The sequence below is a fragment of the Pristis pectinata genome, chromosome 15, assembly GCF_009764475.1.
Source record: "Pristis pectinata isolate sPriPec2 chromosome 15, sPriPec2.1.pri, whole genome shotgun sequence".
In the NCBI taxonomy this organism is placed as follows: Eukaryota; Metazoa; Chordata; class Chondrichthyes; order Rhinopristiformes; family Pristidae; genus Pristis; species Pristis pectinata.
The window spans coordinates 32,148,856-32,171,268 of NC_067419.1; the positions used below are offsets into that span (position 1 = coordinate 32,148,856).

The 22,413-nt window shown below is 38.7% G+C and overlaps 1 protein-coding gene across 1 annotated transcript in view; it reads left to right on the plus strand.

The window, feature by feature from the left end:
• otogl (otogelin-like) overlaps positions 1 to 22,413 on the plus strand; it is a 117,066-nt gene that overhangs the window by 38,209 nt on the left and 56,444 nt on the right. The window contains exons 23-28 of the mRNA XM_052030706.1: positions 1,935 to 2,042; positions 3,043 to 3,181; positions 12,396 to 12,530; positions 14,268 to 14,414; positions 19,409 to 19,528; positions 21,853 to 21,969. Of these exons, the coding sequence (XP_051886666.1) occupies positions 1,935 to 2,042; positions 3,043 to 3,181; positions 12,396 to 12,530; positions 14,268 to 14,414; positions 19,409 to 19,528; positions 21,853 to 21,969 (766 nt within the window). The remainder of the gene's footprint in view (positions 1 to 1,934; positions 2,043 to 3,042; positions 3,182 to 12,395; positions 12,531 to 14,267; positions 14,415 to 19,408; positions 19,529 to 21,852; positions 21,970 to 22,413) is intronic.

Here is a 22,413-nt window from a genome sequence, read left to right on the forward strand (position 1 = left end):
GCTAAATCTCTGAAGATCCAAAAGTGTTCCTTTCAACTATGCTCCCACACAAATAACATATGTATGAAATAAGTTCAATCTAGAAGAAAACAAATGCATTTAGTATTAAGCATCCTCGGTGGGTGGGTTAATGAAAATGGTAATAGGATGGCAACACCTAACTAGAGTCATAAAGTCATATAGTCATACAGCATGGAAAATAGTGTTACCAGCAAAAAGGACCATGGAAATAGTTTAAAAGCATAAATTAAATTTTCTTAGGTTGCAAGTGTGAATAGTCAAGAAATCTGACTGATAACGGAATTTCATATATAGAAAACAATATCCATTAGTAATCATCTAAAAAAGGTTTTGCATGCCATAGTAATTGGGCAAACATACAAAAAATAATTCCTTTTTGTTGCCAAAACTTGAATGTTAACCTTGCAGTAATACTACCTACATCCTGCATGTGTAAAAGGAGTTTCTAACAAGATTACAATAGTTGAGTGAGACATGCAAGCAAACTTGCTTCATGTATAAGACTTAATATTTTAGACAGAAGTACATGACCCTCAAGTGTGATCCATCATTCAGTAAGATCATGGCTGATCCAATCTTGACCTCAATGTCCTATCCTCTCCCATACCTCTTGAATTCTTCGTAATTCAATGTCTGTTATCCTTTGCGATGAAAATAATCAATGCCTCTGCATCCACGGCAATTCCAATGAATCATGAGCTTTTGAGAGAAGAAATTCCTCATCATCTCTGTCTTAAATCGACAACCCCTTATTGAGAAACCGTGTTGCTTAATTCTAGGTACCGCACTAGTGGAAATATCCACTGACCATCCACCCTGTCAACCTGCTCAGATTCTTATATATTTCAATAAATCACCTTTCATTCCTCTGTAATCCAATGAGTACTGGCTCCAAATGCTCAACCTCTTTTTATATATCAACCTCTTCATCCCAGGAATCAATCGGCATTGCCTTAAATGCAAGCCATCATTCCCTAAACATGGAGACCAGTATGTTCCATGCGATCACACCAGTGCCGCATTTGCATCAAAAATTCCCTACTTTTACACTTGGTACCCCTTCCAATAAAGACCAACTTTTCTTCCTAATTGCTTGCCAACCTTTGTGTTTCATGCACTAACACCCTCAGATCACTTTGTACTGTAACATTTTGTGACCTCGTTTCATTTGCTTTATCATTCTTCATTCCAATGTGCAAATACTCCAACCGTCAGCTTCTTGCCTGCTCACTTAATCTATCCAATCCCTTCGTATGCTCCTTGTGTCCTCCTCACAGTCTGCTAACCTACCTATTTTTGCATCATCATCAAATTTGGTTACAGTACATTGGTTCCTTCATCCAAATCATTAAAATAGATTGTAATTAATTGAGGCCCCAGTGCTGTTCCCATGACACCCCATTAGTTGCTGAACGTCAATCCAAAAATGACCCATTTATCCCAACTCTCTGCTTTCTGTTCATTAGCCAATCCCCTATCCATGCCAATATACTCTACCCAATCTTGTGTGCTCATATCTCGTGCAGTAATCTTTTTTGTCCAATCTATGTGATGAATTAAATCAACCATAATCATTGTAGTAACTTTCTTGCAAGTCTCCATAATTTCTTGATTTATACAGAAGTTTAGCTGATATTTGGAGTCTATACACAAATCCCACCAGGGTACTACTTACCCTTAGTAATTCTTATCTCCGCCCAAAGCAATTCTACATGTTGTCTTTCTGAGCCGTAATCATGCCTCACCACCGCAGTGATCTCACGCATTATCTGAAGAGCTCCTTCACCTCTTTTTCTTTTCTGATTAACTTTCTCAAATTCAAATTTTTTGCTTGTATTTTAGAATAATATTATTTCTTCTTTATGTGTAGAATTAAAAGTTTTGATTTTTTTCTTTCTTCTATCATGTTTTAGATTGATTAAACATGGTGGAGACTGCTTTCTGCCTGAAAGTTGCCCATGCAGCTGGAAAGGGCAGGAATATTTACCTGGAGAAGTAGTTTCCACACTCTGTTACACTTGGTATGTGAAAATCTGTTTTATGAAATTAAACTGGTGCATTTTCCTCAAACATTTATTTGTGGTGGTATTATCTTTTTGAAACTTTTTCACCAACATACAAACCACCAATTTGAAATACAATTTCCTTATTCTATTTGCAGTAAAACTCTGACAATCCCGCACCCTCAAGACTTTAGTGCTGCTGGACTAGCAGTTTTTCCAGACTATTAGAAGTTACTTTTATTTCCCAGTATACTCTTACTTTACTTTTTCCTTGCGTGCTTCACAGCAGTATAATACATTTTCCAGTGAACCAGGTGAGTTTAAAGGGAGTGAGAAACCAAGCCCCGGTGAGGGTGACAGAACCTGGTGAGTTTCAGCTCTTCAGCTTGCACTCCAGATCCTGACTCTAGCCACTCACCTGACCTACACTTTGGACACTGGCACCCACCACACACAAGTTCCTGACTCCTGGTGTTCCCTAACTCGACTCCAGCTGCACACCTTGGCTTAATACATGATCAACCTCACAAGAATCTGTGGATGAAGGGTCTGCAGATAACAAGGACTTAGAGTATTAAGGAGTGAGCTAGATACTGAGCCATTGGGATTTATGAACAATCTGATACTGGATCACTGGAGTTCTACTGTAATCAGTTACAAGTGGTTGAATGGTTTCTGCCTTTCTATGACTCTTGTCATTTTCTTTTGCGAAAGGTTTTCTCAGCAAAGGTCTGGCTGGTAAATAGAGCTGTCTGCATACTCTTGAAAACAGAGATAGGGAGTCGTCTACTTCTTATTTCACAGGTTGTGTAATTGTGAGTCTTGTCCTGCAAATTCTGTTTGTGGTCCATTGACCAGTTTAATTGGTGATGATTTGTTCTGGTAACCTGCATGGCTCTGAATTCATTTACAATGCTCATTCAAAATTTACTGGTTCTATTAATTCTAATAGTTCTTCCATTAATTGAAAAAGAAAGTTACCATTTAGTCTAACTTTAATGATACTTTCCTTCCTTAGTATATGTCAGCGAGGAGTTTTTAACTGCTCGTACCACCCATGTCCTTCAGTGTGCACCATCTACAGTGATCGGCATTATCGTAGCTTTGATGGCCTGGAGTATGATTATGTCAGTGACTGCCAAGTATACTTAGTAAAGGTAAGGAGTTTTTCAATATTAGGTGCTCTAGTCACCTTGTACCTGAAATACAATGTCTGGTTGGGGGGGATGTTCAAGCTCTGGAGCTGATGGAGATCGCTGGACGGAGAGGTTTAATCTGTAGGAAAAGAATGGAAATAATTAATGTTTTTTGCATTGAGAGGAGGATAATGAGAGAAATTCTTGTAAGGGCAGATAAGATTAATCCAATTAATGAAGTAATCTTAGAGATGTTTCCGTTGTAAATGATTCTTTTAAGGTTGATTTTTTTTCTGAGTCCATTATATCAGTTAAACACCAATTGTAGTATTCTCATAAGCCACCGGTGAATCAATATTTCTTTTCTTGGCCAGATTCTGATGCAAATCTTAATTTAAGAGATAAAATTACAATGTCTGAGTTGCAGTTTTGCCAAGAAAATATTAAAAACTAAATGAAAGAGTGTGATGAATGGGACTTAGGCATGTTCCCTGGAATTTTGGGATTTTGGTTTGATAGTGAAATTACTTTACTGGATTTATGCTTCCCATGAATGCCACTTTATTCCAATAATTTCAAAAATCCCAACTACCTTAAATATTTTTCAATCTTGCTTCATATTATGGATTAAAACACTTTTATTGTGGGAAAAAAAAGCACAGGAATTTGATGGAAAATAATAAGATTTGAAGCACTGTTAGTGAAATTCTAAACAATTGGTGCTTTGTACAGTGAAAATAATGTTGCTCTCAAGGGAGAAGAGCTTGATCAACTCAACTGGTGAAGTTGCACTCAAAATCCAAATTGAGGATGGATGCTCTGAGGCAAAGCAAGTATGACGTAGACTTAACACAAGAATTCTAAACAGAACAACAAAGTACAAAGTAAACTAAATAAAGAAAAATAAGATTAACAGGAAGAATATAGAAAATTAAATTCAAAATGTTCAAAAAAAGATGATTGGAGAGACAGAAGTGTAAGCTTTGTGACAGAAGTCAAATACAAATTAGTAACTGTCAATTATCAAGTTATTAATTTTACAAATGTACTGTAAGAGCACAAAATATATTGATGAGGACAGTGCAGTTGATGTAGTCTACATGGAGTTCAGTAAGGCCTTTGACAAGATCCCACATGGAAGGATGTTCCAAAAAGTTAGAGCCCATGGGATCCAAGGCAAGTTGCCAAAATGGATGCAAAGTTGGTTTGGCAATAGGATACGGAGTGTTATGGTGGAGATTTGCTTTGGTAATTGGAAGCCCGAAACTAGTGGTGTACCACAGAAACTGGTGCTGGGACCATTACTGTTTGTCATATACATAAATGATTTGGATATAAATATAGGAGATATGATCAGTAAGTTTGCAGATGACACAGAAATTGATGTTGATGGTAAGAAGGATTGTCTTAACACAGAATGATAATGTTCAGCAGATAAATTTGGCAAAGCAGTGATGGACAGAATTTTTAATCCTGATAAGTGTGAAGTGATGCGTTTTGGGAAGTCTGAGGTGCTGGACATACACCATGAATAGGAACTTTGGAGTACAAGTCCTTAGATCCCTAAAGCTGACAGCACAGGTAGAAAAGGTGGTGAAGAAGGCATACAGGTTGCCTGCCTTCATTAACCAGGGCATACACAATAAGAGCATGAAGGTCATGGTACAACTTTATAAAACTTTGATTAGGCCACACCTGGAACATGTCTGCTTCTGGTCACCATGCTATTGGAAGGATGTGAATGCAGAAGGGATTCACCAGGATGTTGCCTGGGATGGAATGTTTCAGTTATGAGGAGAGACGGGAGAGGCTGGAGCAAAAACAAACTGCTGGACAAACTCAGGAGGTTGAACAGTACCTGTTGGGGTGGGGGGAAGGAATTGTCGACATTTTGGGTTGAGACCCTGCATCCGTAACAAAGACATCTAAAACAAGAAGGCATGGGTTTAAAGTGAGGAGTAAGAGGGTTAGAGGAAAAAAATTCACCTAGTGGGTGATTGCAGTCTGGGATACATTGCTTGAGAAGGTGGTGGAGGTGGTTCCTCTCTCAGCATTTTAAAAAGTAGGTGGATGAGCACTTGAATTGTCAAAGTATGGAAGACTGGAGATCAAGTGCTCATAGATGGGATTAGTATAGATAGGTACTTGATGACCTGCATGGATATGGTGGGCTGAAGGGCCTGTTTCTGTGCTATGACTGGCTGCAGCTGTAATCATGTACAGTATGACTGCAGGTGTATAGGACATTAGCTGAGTCACTGGGAGGCAGTTCAAATTAGTGGAGTTACTTAAGCCCCTTTTAATACCTTCGGTTACTCATCAGGAAAGTAGATGGGATTGACAGAAAGTATTTGTGCATGATATTGTATCACAGCAGATCTCTTAATGAAATGCCGCTGTTTCTAATGCTTCTGAAGGTTTCCTGAAGACTTAAACTTTTAGATCACGAGAAAGTTCATATTTGAAATAATCTTTGTCTGTTTTAGTTCACTAGAGGTTAAATTAGCCATGAAACTTTAATAAAATCATGCTGTCTGTCATTTATCTTGAATTAGCAGAAATAAACTGGAATTAAAGTTGAAATTTGTCTTTCAACAGCATGGCAGATTAAATTTCATCATGCAATCAAGTCTGTCATTGCACTTGTTAATTTCAACAATTTGAAGTATTTACTTTTGTGAGTAATTTTATAAAATAAGTTGGAATATTACCCAAGGGTGCATGGTAAAGTCAGTGAATTCTAACCTGAGAAATGGAATTGCAAGTTTGTGAATTAATTTAACAATATAGCAATCAGCCTATTTTTTGGTTGTACTTTCTATTGGTTTATTTTCAGAGTAAATTAACATTATTAACAAGGAAAATTGGGAAGAATGTTTGGGATAAAACAACTAAACTATTCCATAGTTTGTGTTGCTTGTACAGCCATTGATGAAAGTCAGGAAACCCCATTGCATTCATTAATTTTCACTGAAAGAGTGCTTTGTTTTTAGCCATGTGTGCAATGTGGTCTTGCTAAGTGGTCTGTAAACCTAACATTATTGAACTTCTTCAGTTGCTAGAATATTCCCGTAACAGCAAAGATCATTGAGAAACAGCATTAAGAACATTACTGGCAGTTGTTTCAAAAGTTATGACTATGAGAAGAACTGTGATGCAAATATAAGCTACATTTTAATGCTTTATGTTACAATCCATAGTTTATTTTGAAATTCAAAATAAGCAAAAATTGCCTCAACTTACTCATAATGGTGAAAAATTTCATTTCAAAATATGCATGCACGAACATCTAGAGAGAACAATTATTCTGTGCAAGTTGCTATAGACCTGGACTTATAGCCAATACATTTCTCATTGAATTTAATTATATATGTATGTTACTAATGAGGAAAAGTTAGACTAGAAGATGCTTCCAATGTTGGACCCATTTTGCTAAAGTCAGGTTGACTGTCATTCATTAACAAAACATTTAGGAGATGCAATGGGGAAAACTGTCAATTTTAATACTTGCCCCCAAAAAAGTCAAATCAGAGGCAGACAATCTGCAGTTGCTCTGAATAAAGATAAATAAAGAAAAATGTTTAAATATTTGCAATGAAAACTGGAAAAAAATATAAGAGCTGCCTAAAAAGTTGGTGCAAATTTGGTGAACAAGCACAATTGCATCAGAGACCAATAGCATTTGAGAGCAATTGAATTTTAAAAAAAAGTTCAGGTGGTAGGCACAGGTAAATCTATATATTCCTGGGCTTAAGTTGTATTTGTCGTTTTTTAACTGAAAATCCATGACAGAAAATACAGAAAACCAAATAAAATCTGCAACAAAAATGACCATTATCCTCAGTCATTTCTATCTCAACAGTGTAATATACTGAAGGTAACTTTAATGTTATTTGCCAGGTAAAATGTGGATGGTTACAAATCAACCAGCAATAACCGTTAAAATTACTCACATAATGTATTGTGTTGCAAAATAATTTCTATTATAATAAAAGATCATAGATTTAAACCATAGCATTTGATCAGCTCATATTGTAAAAATTGCAGGTGTCATGCTTGTATATTCAAATAGATTGAAATGACTCAATGGAACTTGGGAGTAGTGCATCTAGAATTTTCAGGTATAAGCTGGCTGCATTTGAGACTGACCATAATATGGGGTCTTGCAAAATTTTCCATCGCATTGAGTAATCTGCCAGTGAATCTGCTCCATCAATGCAGGTTTATGTTTGGAGTTGGTAGCAACATTCTTTTACATTGTGCTCATATAGAGCAATGTTGCGTACATAAAATGCACATTGCCACCAGATTACACATTTATATCATATATTCTCATATTTTTGAAGTTTTCTTACAAACAGGAGTATGTCTGGTCCACTGAGTCCATGTCAGCACTCCTACTCTTATCTCCTCTCAACCTGTTCTCTCTCTCATGCTCATCAACCTTGCCCCCTCTTCCTAGTTCTCCTGCCATCTACCTACATTAATAGAAATTTACAGTAGCTAATATCTTACCAGTATGTGTTTGGGATTTTGCATTCACTGGAATATGATAAGTTAATTATTCAGAACTGAAACTCTGTGGAGTTTTGCTCTATTGAAGTTATCTTTGTCCAATGGAGTTTCTCAAGATCTTTATTAGTTTAGGTTTTTATAATGATAATTTGAGGAATTAATTAGTTAAAAATATGATGGGCAATTATTTAGATTCCTGACATCCCGTGGTATGACCAGAGTAGGATCCCTTGACCCACAGGATTACTTTTCCAATACATGATTGTCAAACCTATCATTGATATCTACTTGCCTACTGTTTGAGGCTTAGGAGAAATGAAAGCCAGATGCAAAGGAACTCACAGTAACAAATCAAAGAACAAAAACCATCGAGAAAATGTATATTGGGTGTGAACTTGCAACAAACAAGTATACTTTACAGATTTTTAAGGAAGTACTAAAACCAGTAGTTGATTTACTTGGAAGGTATGTCACGAACCAGCAACAAAAGAAACACACTGAGCATGATTCAGTGTTAAAAACTATTTTATTTATTACTACTTATGATAATACGTAAAATAAAAGTAAAAATGTTAGTATGTTAGAATTCAAACAAAATGTTAAGCCTTGAACGTTAACCCCTAAAACTAAACTCTTCGTGTGTGTGTGTGTGTGGCAAAGTCCAAAACTCCCAGTTCAGGAATGGTTCTTAAAGTTCAGTTCCGCAAGCCATAAGGTGAAACATGAGCAAGGGCTTCTTCAACAACCACCATTGTCTGAAGATAAGACGTAGACGTAGAGAAACATAGAGAGAGTAAATCCAAAATCCAAATGTTCCACGATGGAACCCAAATGACACTCCAGTGTTTACTCGGTAGTGACTTCCTTACCCCGAAAAGCATCCGAATCGTGGTCGTCCACACACAAATACCTGTTTCCTTCTACAGGTCAGCAACAAAGTGAACTCCACCGGATTACTTCCAACTTCCATACATGGATTTCAGTGGCAGACACAGTTATTGTTTCTCATCCATTGATAGAGAAAACTAGCAGGCTGGTGTCTCTCTCCCTTCTCTCTCTCTTCTTCTTCTACAACATCATTATGTCCTTTATCTTCTATTGACATAAGCACGCCACACACACAAATACACACACACTCTCTATCTTAAAGGGACTTTCACTGAGTCCGTAACAGGTAACTACATCTTTACACAGTATCTATTTTAAAATCAGAACTCATGCATGAACACAAGAGTTTATACTGAAACAAGTGTGGTGATTTCTGCAGAGAGTAGAGGGTTATGCAAATTATGCAGGCAGAATCAATCCCAGTCATGAGCAGTGGTGAGATTGACAGGAGCATTAATGGTGTTGCCATATAAAACGTGTCTCTGATCTTTCAGTACTTCTGAATTCTGTGAATGAAAAGGGGAGGCAAGTTATTATTGGCTGGAACACTCTGTGAATGACAGTAGATAGAGACTTCATCTCAAAGACCAGTATATAACCTGAGTATGGAAATACCTTTTATTCATACTTTCAATGTAAACTATTTGTTCCAAAGCCTATGCCTGATCAAAAACATAAAACAGGATATAGGAAATAGTCAGCAGGTCAGGAGACATCTGTGGAATGAAAGAAGCAAATAATAGTTCAAATTGATGATGCTTCATCAGAACTGGCTCTCAAAACTTCATTACAAACTGCCTGCTTGACACTAATCACCTCAATTTTTTGCACATCCCTTACTCACTCTAACCTGCCTCTGTCTAGACATGCAGCAGTCTGCTCACTAAGGACCAATCCCGGATTTGTCATTGAACTCAAATTCTGATGAACTTGAAACAGTGCTTCTCTCTTCACTGATGCTGCCTGACCTGCCGGGCATTTCCAGTTTTAGTTCAGATTTCCACCATCTGCAGTGTCTTTCCTTTGCCTGACACTGTTGAGCCTAACTTCACTAAAGAGACATGAAGGTATTGTGCTGAAGCTTGCAGGACAAGTCCAGCACCTGACCTATGGTGCTCTCTCATGCTCACTTACCCGAGGTTGTTGAGCGGAGCCTGTGCCCTTTCAGTTGCGAGGTAAGGCCCAGAGATGACTAGGCTGCAGGTAGTGAAGTGCAGATGCCCCACCCTACAACAGCCCTGAAACACTTTGACAGGATGCAAAGCTTAAGGTAGAACTTTGTCATTGTCACTGTTGTTAAGGATATTAAGTTTTTGTATGTCTCTGATAGTGACATACAAAACCTATTGAATTAAATGATTTAAAAAATAATAATTGTTAAAACATTTAAAAGCACAAAGGATGAAGTTAACTAAAACATTAACTCAATTAGAAATAATTGACATACATATGAATTAGGAGCAGGAGTAGGTCACTCAGCCTCTCAAACTTGCTCAGTTGTTTAATAAAATCATGGCTGATTTGCCTGCAACCTTGTCTTCACATTCCTGACTACCCTGTCACCCCTTGCTTATCAAGAATCTCTCTGCTTTAAGAATATTCAGACTTTGCTTCCACCACCCTTTGAGGAAGAAAACTCTAAAGACTTACAGGACTCTGAGAGAAAAAAAATGCGCGATCTGTTTTGACTGAGCAATGCCTTATTTTTAAACAATGAAACTGAAGCAGAGTAAATACCAATCAACAAGACCTCAGATCATGACAAAAAGTCTGACCCAGCCCAAGAGCTGAGTGGTGATTTTCCAGGGTAATGCTGGTGAATCCTAGCAAGACTCTGTAAATCCCAGAATTCCACAGTGCAGGCAAGGGAAGTCTAAGTCTTACTGAAATTTCAATGGCTGAAAGCCAGCAGTTCCAATAGGAACCATCAACTCCAGCCAGCAAGGTTCGCCTCAGTGTAACAACACATAGTATATTCTAGCAGCTGGTGTACAGTGTTAAGCTTTTCTGTTGTGATCCTGTGACATTCTAGTCATTGGCGGATTAAGGACAGTTTATGGGATTAACTAGTGAAAGCAGGCAGCATAAAATATCTACAGAAACCCCAAGAGCATGTCAAAGTACTTAGCTCTTATTCCCTTTTTTTGTTGCTCCTCTCCCACTTCAAAGTCCTTAGCACCAGAAACAGGGAGAGCATGAATCATGCTCTCAGTTCTCTGCCAGGACTGTTCTACTGCCTATTAAGTAGGACTGGAACAAAAGTGGGTCAGACACATTATCTCCATGATTTCTTATCTCCCTCATCTGTTGGACTGTTAGACTTTGCCCTTCACCTTCCGATAACCTGGGTGTGAATGAGATTCAGTGATGGAATTTTGTCATATAGTTAACTGGCAGATTAGCATACAGCAATACAGATGCTCTTACAATTTCTTGATCTGTTATTTTATTTGAATGTTAATGATTGTTTGGCAGAATTGTAGAATTTTCATAAAATTTGTAATTTTGGAACACAAATTATGAGGAAAAAGCAATAAAAAGCAGAAAACTTTTCCGATCTTGCCACAGTCTAGGATAAATTGTATCATTCAGAAATAGATACCTGCACATTTTCAAAGCTTTAATCTTGGGAAAATCAGAGGCATTTTTAATTAGAACAGGATTGTGGTAATGTAACCCCATGAAATGTCAAATCCAATGGATAAACAGGTCAAAGTTAAGAAAAGACAACAAAGGGCAACTTGTTTCAGTAATTTTATGCTTTCTGTTTCCCAGAGCTAAACTCATTGTGGAGGTTTCTATTTAGTGTCTTTTTCTGTTAAAGTTTTTGTATTTCTTTCACTAGATCTATATCTTTTCAAGGTTTAACCATAACATTTAAATCTGCTTGAGAGTCTGAAAATGTTTCTTTATTAATATTAAGGAACAGAGCAAAATTGGTCACAGATCATCTATGATTTCATTCAATGGTAAAACAAGCTGGAGGGAGTAAAAGCTTGCGAATTCTGCTTCAGATGGCTGAATTGCACAGGGCAATATCCTTGGCCCAGCCATCTTCAACAACTTGATTAAATACCTTTTCTCTGTCCTGAGACCAGGCTGGACAATTTCAGTGTTCAACTCTGACAATCTATCTGATAATAAAGCATGCCATGCAAGACTATAATAGCAGTTGGACAATGGCCAGAATTAAGCTGACATGTAGTAACAATTGCTTCACAAATGTCAGAAACCATATAGACCAAAATGCATAAGCATGACAGATTTCCTTTCTTGAAGGACATCAGTGAACCAGGAGGTAGTATTACTTTCCTTTCAAATAAAAAAAATTTGCTGGATCAGTGGTTTTGTTATACAGCAGAGCTCTGCTCTAGACCCTCCAATAATGTACTTAAAGAACGTGGATTGGAAGTAGTGTGTAATAAATGTTTCACAGTAGGTCCACTGTAGCACAGTTCCAAGTTCCATGGCATCAGGCACTACTGACTGCCTGTTGCACACTTTTCTTTGTGCACTGTGAGGAGCATGAAGGAAAGTACAGCAACTCTGAGACTGGGGATGGATCTGGGAAGTCATGGAAGGAAGAGAGGCACAATAGTCCAGGGCAGTACCTGTGGCTGGTTGATGTCTGGAGATTCAAGTCTTGAGGGGAAGGATAGCTGGAGATTGGGTTTCTTTGTGGCATGGCCAGAAATTGGAGCATGCATCAGTGATGGTGGAGTGATATCACAAGGCATACAGTTCATGATCAGGTTAATAAATTATATATCCTGTTATATATTGAAACAAAATGTGTCATCGTAAAGAATATAACAAATTATCTGTTTTCCAGAGCACCACCAATTTGAATGTTTCCATAACAACTCAAAATGTGGATTGTTATGATAGTGGAATCATTTGCATGAAGTCCCTCGTTATTTCTGTTGGAAGCACCCATCTTCATTTTAATGACAACTCTGGGAAACCAGTAAGTGTCCATTTTAGTTAAACATAAATTGATCTGATTTTTTTTCTTTTTTTTTGCCTTGTAAATATGCAAAAAGTGATCATATTCCTCTTCTAAATTTCTAATCTCATCTCACCCCGACTATGTGAACATATGCATTTGGTTTATAGGTGGGAATCAGTTTGCTCAGGTTTGTAAACAACAGCAATTAATAACACCTTTAACACAGTGGATTGTCTCACAATGCATCAAGGTATTATCAAAGCAAAAAATTGATACTGAACCAGCACCAAAGGAAATATGTGGGCAAACGACCAAATGCTTTGTCAAAGGGGTAGGTTTTAAAGAAATATGGGAAAGGTTTGGGAAGGGAATCTTAGAGCTTCAAGCCTTGGCATATGAATGCTTTGGTACCTTTGGAGCAATTAAGTTTTTAAAAAAAGATTAAAGTGCAAACAGTTCACACACCAATAGAGTTCACATTCACCATGGCAACACAGGATTTTAAATTCAAGTAATTAAGTAAATTTGGAATTAAAAAAAAATCAACTCTCAGTAATGGTAATAATACTATCTAATTGTTGTAAACAAAAAATCTGGAAGGAAATCTTGTCCCCAAGTAAGAAAATCTGTCATCTTTATCCATTCTAACCTATATGTGACTCTAGACTCTTAACTGCCCTTCGGTTCATATGCAATTTGGGATGAACAATACATGCATATTTAAATGATAACAATGTCCACATCCCACGAATGAATAAATCAATAAAATATGATTAACTTAATTTGCTCAGTGCTAATGCAGCCCATATTTTGATCCTGTAGACCAGAAGACTGCAGTTCAGTTTGCTAGCAGAATGGCAGCTGCTCATGCTTGCAGGGTGTTTGCTCATGAACCTCTTGCTTTGAGTGAGTCACATGATGTGAACTTTCTTCAGGGAGCCAGCTCCTATCTGATTAGTGAAGCCCAGCACAGGTTATTCTGGGTTTAAGTAACAAGTCCCATAGAAAAAATTAATGCAGAAGTCGCAAACTACGCACTCAGTTATGGAGCTAATTTCTAGGAGACAATCTGGTTCATCTTGTGTGTTGTACAGGCAGCTCTCACCAAAGGTTGTAATGAAGTTACAGTAGTTAACCATATCACTCAAAACCAGGAAGGAAGCCAGCAGAGTGTCCACCGTGAAAACCTGCTACATGCCGTATTCTTCACCAATTCTTGTTCTATCAGAATCCCATTATACTTAAACCTCTCTCTCATTTTTCCAAAATTAGTCATACTCCACAGATTCACTTTACAAGAAGAATATTAGATTTGGTGTTTAATTATATAATACTTCTGACCTTTGAAAGCAGTTATTGAGAACAATGCTTTTGGTGATCTGTAACCTGAATCTGAAGCGAATACATGATACTGAAAATTATCTGATTTCGGTACTGTGAATAGTGCAATGGGAAGGATCAAGCACATTTTTACTATTTGCTTTCCCAGTACTACATGACAATGAAAAATTATTATAATAAACAGAGTATTGTACTTATTTGACACATGTTAGTTGCTACAGTTATTTTTTAGAAGCCAATTAGTTCTTCAAAAAAATAAGGCTAACAATATACTGGAGAACTGAACAATTGGTCTACCAATAAATGCTTAAATTATACAGGTTACAAATTTTGACTTTCAGTGAGAATGTTCTTAAGAAACTTGCAAACAGGCAGCCAATGTTAATTCTTCCATGTGCTTGTTGTTCCTCCTAGACTTTGTCTGGAGTGAGGAGGGAAGCTAATGATTTTCAGCTGTGGAAGGCAGGTTACTACTCAGTGGTACACTATCCACAACAGGAGATTACAGTGTTTTGGGATAAAAAGACAACCATTCACATTCAGGTTGGACCACAGTGGCAGGTAGGTAGATTTAACCTCACCCAGCTAAAGTGTATTATCTTACCAAAGAGCAGGAATCAGTGACTATATCAAATGGAAAATATCAAAGGTAAGGATAGCTAAAGTTGGCATGCATCTTTGCAACCTGTAGATATATACCGTCATCTGCAAGAGTAAGTTTTGAAAGTATGCAGGACAAAATCCCAATCTGACTTGGCCTAGACTTTGAATTCCTGTCTTGGCCCTCAATATCCTAGTCTGGCCCTGGACTTCAGGTTGAAGGATCCCAACTTTTCCTGGCTCTCTTTCAAACATAGGATTCCCAACAATACTCTATCCTACAGCAATGCAACCTGCAGCCTACTTACTTAACAGTGGAAAGGCCTTTGCGTACATTGGACCATGCATGGCCTTACTATTGTGCACAATGCCTTGAGTCTCTTATGCAGTAGAATACTGTTGCCTGAAAGTCAGAAACAAAATTGACACAAATCCCTTATGCTCCACCAAGTCCCCTATGCTTTGGTTTAATTCACCTTTTGAGGAGATGAAAGATTTAATGAATAACAGTCATGCATCTAATAACACTGCTGCCCCATAGCTCTAGCAACCCAGGTTCAATCCTGGTACTGTGGAGCTTGCATATTCTCCCTGTGGCTATGTGGGTTGCCTCTGGGTCACTTAGTTTCTCTCACATCCCAAAGCCATGCAGGTTGGTAGGTTAATTAGCCACTGTAAGTTGCCCCTAATGTGTAGGTGAATGCTAGAATCTGAGGGAAGTTGATGGTAATGTGGGAAGAATAAAATGGGCAAATGGATACTTGATGCTTGGTATGGACTCAGTGGACTGAATGGCCTGTTTCCATGCTGTATGGCTCCAGTGTTCTATTTGTATCCTTATTAATGAAGTGGTCAGTAATCAGTGGTCACAGGGCACAGCCTCAGAATAGAAGGACGTCCCTTTAGACCTGAGATGAGGAGGGATTTCTTTAGCCAGAGAGTGGTGAATCTGTGGAATTCATTGCCTCAAATGGCTGTGGAGGCCAAGTCATTGGGTGTATTTAAAGCGGAGGTTGATAGGTTCTTGATTAGTAAGGATGTCAAAGGTCACGGGGAGAAGGCAGGAGAATGGGGTTGAGAGGGAAAAATAAATCAGCCGTGATCGAATGGCAGAGCAGAGTCGAAGGGCTGAATGGCCTAATTCTGCTCCTATGTCTTTGGTCTTATGGTAATTTTCAAACATGCCAACAAAATTCACCTTGTAACTCGCCCAAAACAGTATTAATGTTGCAGCCTTATGTAGCTGGCTGTTGTTTTACTGTGATACACCATATCTTTACCTGTGAAATTAAATCTGGGAGTAAATCCCTCAGTGTGTTGTAACCATGTGTTGCTTCTGTTGTTTGTGGGCTCTGGCATACAACCCATGACATGTAGTTTTGCTCAATATCTTTCTTTGTATTATTACTAACACAAAACCGAGCAGCTAATTTAATAACAAGCAGTTGCAGTTAATCTATCATCGAATTGTCTATCTCATCAAGGAACATTGCATAACTGAGGTGTTGTATGAGGAGTACTTTATGCCAATAATTGCCACTTGGAACCATCCACAGTACACTGAGGAATTTTGTGCAATACCTTGAGATAAATTTTGGCACAGACAGTTAAACTTCCAATCGTTCACTGGGAAAAAAACCTCAATGCATCCAAGTAAAATGACACAAAAATTAAAATAAACTTATTATGAAAATCTTTCTTGCAGCACTCTAAGCTGTTGCTTTTCCCTGTTTTAAACAAAAGGTCAATGAAATTAGTTTCCTTCCATACTGTTGTTTCCAAAATTAATTCCTTCGCATTTTAATGAAACATTAACTGTGCTTTTCCAAGAGGGAGGTGAACCTGAAAAACAGCCTGTTGTTCATTAGCTTGTATCTGTTTAATCTGAAGAAGTCTATAAAATGGTTTCATAAAATGATAGCATCTTTACAAATACCAGTGGAGGTAACTTGGCACATTGAGTAATCGGGTGAGTCTCACTCCCCCTTCTTTCCCTAAGTTCTTCTCTGCAAATATTTTTCCTCCCAGCATGTATCCAATTACCTTTTGAAAGCCACACCTGAGCCTCCATCCACCAGACTTTCAGATGGTGCACTCCTGATTGCAAAGCTTTGTTACATTGAGGATTTTCCTTGTGTTACCCCTCTACCTTTTGTCAGTCACCTTCTGTCTGTTTCTTTGCGCTTAGCCTGAAAGCTGTAAAACATGGAAGCAGGCAGTTTGGTCCATCGAGTCTATGCTGACCATCAAGCACCATTTACATTAATCCTGAATTGATCCCATTTTATTCTCCCCACCTTTCCATGAACTTGCCCTAGATTCTACCCCTACACACAAGGGGCAATTTATACTGGCCAATTAACCTACTAACCTGCATGTCTTTGGGATGTGGGAGGAAACAGGAGCACAGGGAGGAAACCTATGGAGCCACAGAGACAACATGCAAACTCCACATAGAAACCACCAGAGGTTAAGATCAAACCAGGGTTGCTGGAGCTGCGAGGCAGAAGCTCTCCTAGTTGCTCCACAGTGCTGCCCATCTTGACCTTGATGCTAACGGGATCAGATTCCCTTTACTTACCTTATCTAAGCCCATCAGGATTTTGAATACCTCTAGCAAATCCCCTCTCAACATTTTCTGCTCCAAGGAGAACAACTCTAATTTTTCTGGTCTATTGTCCTAACTAAAATCCTTCATCCCTGGAATAATTCCAATAAATCATTACCACACTCCAGGGCCTTAACAAGTTTTCTAAAGTGAGCAAATTGGATACAATATTCTGCTTGTGGTCTAACCCACCTCTTATGAAGGTTCAATGTAACCTCCTTGATTTTGTACTCTATTCTTGAGGACCAGAATCCTATATGCTTTATTAAATGCTCTCACATCCACCTTGCTCCCTTTACAGATTTGTGCACGTCTACATTAAAAGTCTTTCTGTTCCTGTGCTTCCTCTAGAATTTATCTTTTAATTATTTACATGTATCCTGCCAAAATATATCACTTTACACTTCTCAGCATTAAATGTCGTCTGTTATGTACCTGTCCATTCCACCAGCATTATATATGTGTCCTTTGGAAGTCTATTACTTCTGTTTACCGCACTTGCAAGTGTTATGTCATTCACAAATTTTAGAAAATTTAGCTCGCAACCCCATGCCTAAGTTATTTACATAGATCAAGAATAATACTGGTACCACCATTAACCCCTCAACCCTGGGAAACACCACCATGTCTCCCTCTTTTTTTTTGTAAAACAAACATTTCCACCGCTCTGCTTTCCCTATTGGCTTATATTTTGCTAGTCAGGGTTCTAAGTGTAAATTTATGAAATGCCAACTGAAAATCCATACATACAACAACTGCTGCATTATCCCACTCAACTCTTTCTCTGACATGATCAAAAAACTCAGAATAGATTTTATTAAAATATTGCATATTCAACAGTGAGGAAATTGGATTCAATTTTTTACATAAATACCTTGAGTCTTATGAGCAAATAACTGGGAACCAATAAAATTTGACATGGAAATATTTTGCTAGAACTTCAGTCATATACCAAAGCCTTTTTTAGTGTTAAGCATATAAAAACAGATCTTTATTGGATTGGAAAGCAGTTGCACTGTTTTTTGAGCTGTAGGCATGCTGCTCTGGATGTTCAACAAGATGTTTCCTGTTATGATATGCACTTGTGTAGAAGAGTGGTTTTCTGTGTCAACTGTGCCTATCATGACATTATACATAGTTCAATGCTTGTTTAGCATGTAGGCAGGAGAAATTGGATCATGAAGCAAAACACGATGATGCCGTAGGAACTCAGGAGGCCAGGCAGCATCCGTGGAGAAAAGCAGGTGGTCAACGTTTTAGGTCAGGACCCTTCTATCAGGACCAGTTCTGAAGAAGGGTCTTGAGCCGAAATGTTGGCTGCCTGCTTTTCTCCACGGATGCTGCTTGGCCTGCTGTGTTCCTCCAGCATCATTGTGTTTTTCATCCAGATTCCAGCATCTGTAGTCCTTTTGTTTCTCTAGAAATTGGATCATGCTGTCCTGCAGTACACCCATGACTCAATGCTCACAATCCACTCAGGTTTTCATAGTGCTTCTTAGTCTGCAGATGCAAGATTTAAAAGGGGGTCCTGAATGAACAGGTCCCAACCTAGTGCCAGGAGCTTGACTTAGCAAGTCCCCTTTAAATTACTTACCTTAACTTTATTTATTTATTGGCTCTCATTTGAACTTCTCAACCCACACTGCCATGCCTGCTCCAGTTTCCTTGAGACTACCAACCACCTATCAATCACCTTTTACAAGACATCGATCATTGAACCCATCCCCCTCACTGAATATTCGGAACCCTAGGCACAGACCATCCAACTTGGATCCAACACTCCAATCCAGGCATCAGTCACCTGACCAGATCGCCACTCACCGATCATCTGACCCAGTTCTCAATCCCCACCCACTATTCACCTAATCCTGACTAGACACTGATCAACCAACCTTGATCACCATATAGCAATCACCCAATCCCATCCCCATCCATCAGTCACCCATCAACCACACCCTTCACTCTCCAGTCATTGATCATCCTGCAAAAAAGTATCACCCCTGGCGACCCTCCCTCTCTTCCACTGATTGTAAGCCTCAGGTTCTCAGATTCCTGATATCTGACATTCACCCCTGCTCTCCCATTTAATCTAGGACCTTCCCCTTACTCCTCATCCTAATAGACACAACCGTGGCTGGAGCACCAAACTTACCTGATAACCTTTGCGTAGTCTTGTGCAGGAAAGACTGTGGAGGAAGATCAATTAGCAGCACTTGGGCCTCAGTGGAAGCCCACAATCAAAACAGTCGTTGGATCGACATACAGTGGCCAACTAACGTGCCATTAGAGATATGATGAATTCTAGACAGTTTGTTATACTAATCATTGTTATTTCAACTGTTGACAGGGTAAGCTAACAGGATTGTGTGGAAATTTTGACAAAAGTACGGCAAATGACATGACAACATCAAATAACATGGAAGTAAGCAACGCCCAAGCTTTTGGAGATAGCTGGGCTCTTGGACAGGTATAAATGAGAAGGACATAAAATAAAAAGATTGAAATTTTGAGGCAGTCTATAATTTATTATTTTTCAGTTAATCACAGTTGTTTTAATCTTTTCGGTCTTATTGAAATCGGCAGGCAAACCTCTCAAACTGGTAAAATGTGGAACTGCTATGTGCTCTTAGTCTGACTTTATAATGTACTATTCAATTCTGTTGCTTTTAGATAAGTAATATTTCCATACCTCAAGGTGAAAAAAAAATGCTTTTCAATGGAGTTAAACCAACTGTTTCTATTTGCTCAGCATTATAATCTTGATCTGTCTAAACTGAGGCCTCTGTTACTTTACATTTATAAGCAGATGAATTGTTTTCCGGCTCAAACCCTCTTCATGCATCATTACTTTTTTAAAAAAAAGTGTGGCCAAATGTATTCACTCTGTTTCAAATATAAGATATCTCTATGTCTATCTATCTCATGTACATTGAAACACACAGTGAAATGCATCTTTCGCGTAGTGTGTTCTGGGGGCAACCCGCAAGTGTTGCCATGCTTCCGGCGCCAACATAGCATGTCCACAATTCCTAACCCATATGTCTTTGGAATGTGGGAGGAAACTGGAGCACCCGGAGGAAACCCATGCAGACACGGGTCGCTGGTGCTGTAATAGCGTTGTGCTAACCACTACACTACTGTGCCTACCATGTACCGTGCCTGTAGTATTGAGTTAATACAGTCTATTAAAAAAAACCTGGGGAATTTTTCTTCCAACTCTTGCCCATTTTATGCTGAATAACAGGATGGCCAGCAGTTGGAAATAAGGCGAAAAAAATCATGGCTCACTTGACACCTTGAAGCCATCCAACAGAATTTTGGAAGTGATCTCAAAATGGCAGGCCAGTGTCCTCTATTTTGAAACAGGCAATCTTTGAATTGGGGTAATTCAAGTAATTGGAGGGTCCTGTTGTGATTTTCTTACACTGACATGGGAGCTTGCCACTCGTGTTGTTCATGGTGAAATTAATTGGAGAGCAGTCCAACTGTGGCTTCTGCCTGGACGGAATTGAATGGAAGACAGTGAATGGGCTGTAAATTGTTTTGATTTTTACAGCAGCATCCAGTCCCAATGAGCCCACTCTGGATTTAATGGATACATGTTTAATGCTGGTGAGAAATCTACTTGGTGAATATAAGGATTTACTAATTAGCTGCAAGTTGGTACTCGTAGGCACTATTAACATCCTAAGGTGATAGAGGTAATTTGAATTGTTAGTTAATTTGACTGGAAATTTAACTTGAGCAGGATAGATTGGATTGATCTCAGAAAATTGGCTAGAGCATTTGAGCAGTAGTTCAGGTTTATTCTTATCCTTGTTAGCCTGAAAAAAAACTCAGTAGTTTCAGAAAGCAGATTGACAGAGGGTTGGAAGTCATCCAGCATCTCAAAAGATGAAGGGCAACGTGACTTAGTCAGTCAGCGCTGCAGGTGAAGATCCTAAGGCTTGAATGACATCCCTTCCCACCATGGCATCTGTTTCTAGTCTACTGATGGGCCTTAACCTGGGTACTCTGGTGTCTCACCATGGTATCTGCATCAGCATTGACTCAGCTTCTCCAGGTTGAGCAATTGTGGGCATGTCCACCCAGTTGTTTCTGGGAATATTGAATTTCTTGAGACCTTGCTTGATCTTGTTGGTATATCAGAACTTTGGCCTTCTGCTGCGTAGATGGTCCTTGAGCTTATCACAAAGCACATACTTTGGCATGAGCTTCATGTGATCCAGAAAACAAAGCCTGCCAATGGTCAACCAGGTCTGCATAGACAAGGCAGTTTGTCTAGGGATCTCACTGTTGGTGATGAATTGATCCCCAGTGATTCCAAAAAATTTGAGATGACAATAATGTCTCAATCTCTGCCACTGTTTGGAATACAGGATCCTGCTCTCACAGAAAGGTGGGGGGGGGGGGGGTGGTTGGGGAGAGAGCTGCTGTGGATAGACACCTTTATGTTCAGTGTGCCAAGGATAACAGAGACTTTCCCATTTTTGCATTATGTTGTTTTACAAGGCTGAAAGAGCTGGTATGATTTAATCTGAGCAAGCCTCGTTATCCAGAGCTTCATTATTGCCATTGATTTTGAGTGAGCTGACATGCGCTGGCAAATTTGTTCATCACAATCAGTAAACAAGTTAGAGACAAATGATATCCAATTGACTACGAGTTATGAACCTCCCAATTTCCCTTTGAAATTGTATCAATCATATTATTTATAATAGCTAATTAATCAATCACTATTCAAGGTTAATAATTCAAATATTAATATTTCACTCTCTTATTTTATTCAAGTGTGTGAGTAGAAATGGTATCACCCGGCCATGTGAAGCAGACTTAATCAGGCAGCCATTTGCAAAGAGAGAATGTGCTATTCTGTACAGTGAAGTTTTTGCTCCTTGTCATAATGTGGTAAGTGTGAGAGTTTTATTTCTTTTACCCACCTCACTCTTGGCATTTTTGCCTTGACTTCTGCATTACTTTGCAGATAAGTACTATCTCCCTATCAAAAAAAAATGCAAAAACAATCCCACAGATGCTGGAAACCTGACAATGTTTAAAGTACCTAATAGGTCAGGCAGCATCTATGATGAAATGTCATCAATCCGAAATGTTAGCTCTGTTTCTCTGTCCACAAAAAGCTGTGTGGTTCCAGTATTTACTGTTTTTGTTATCTCCTTATTCTTTTTTGCAATTCATACTTTAGATTGTATCGGGGAAGGTCTGAGCCAGTTTTGTGGTTTTGCTCAATGGGTTCCCCAGTCCTGGAATGGTGGGGGTGGAGGGACTGGATTTTGAATGGGGGAGGCAGGGAAATCTGGCACCTCCTCTGCTGTGTGTGTGTTTATGCTAGGT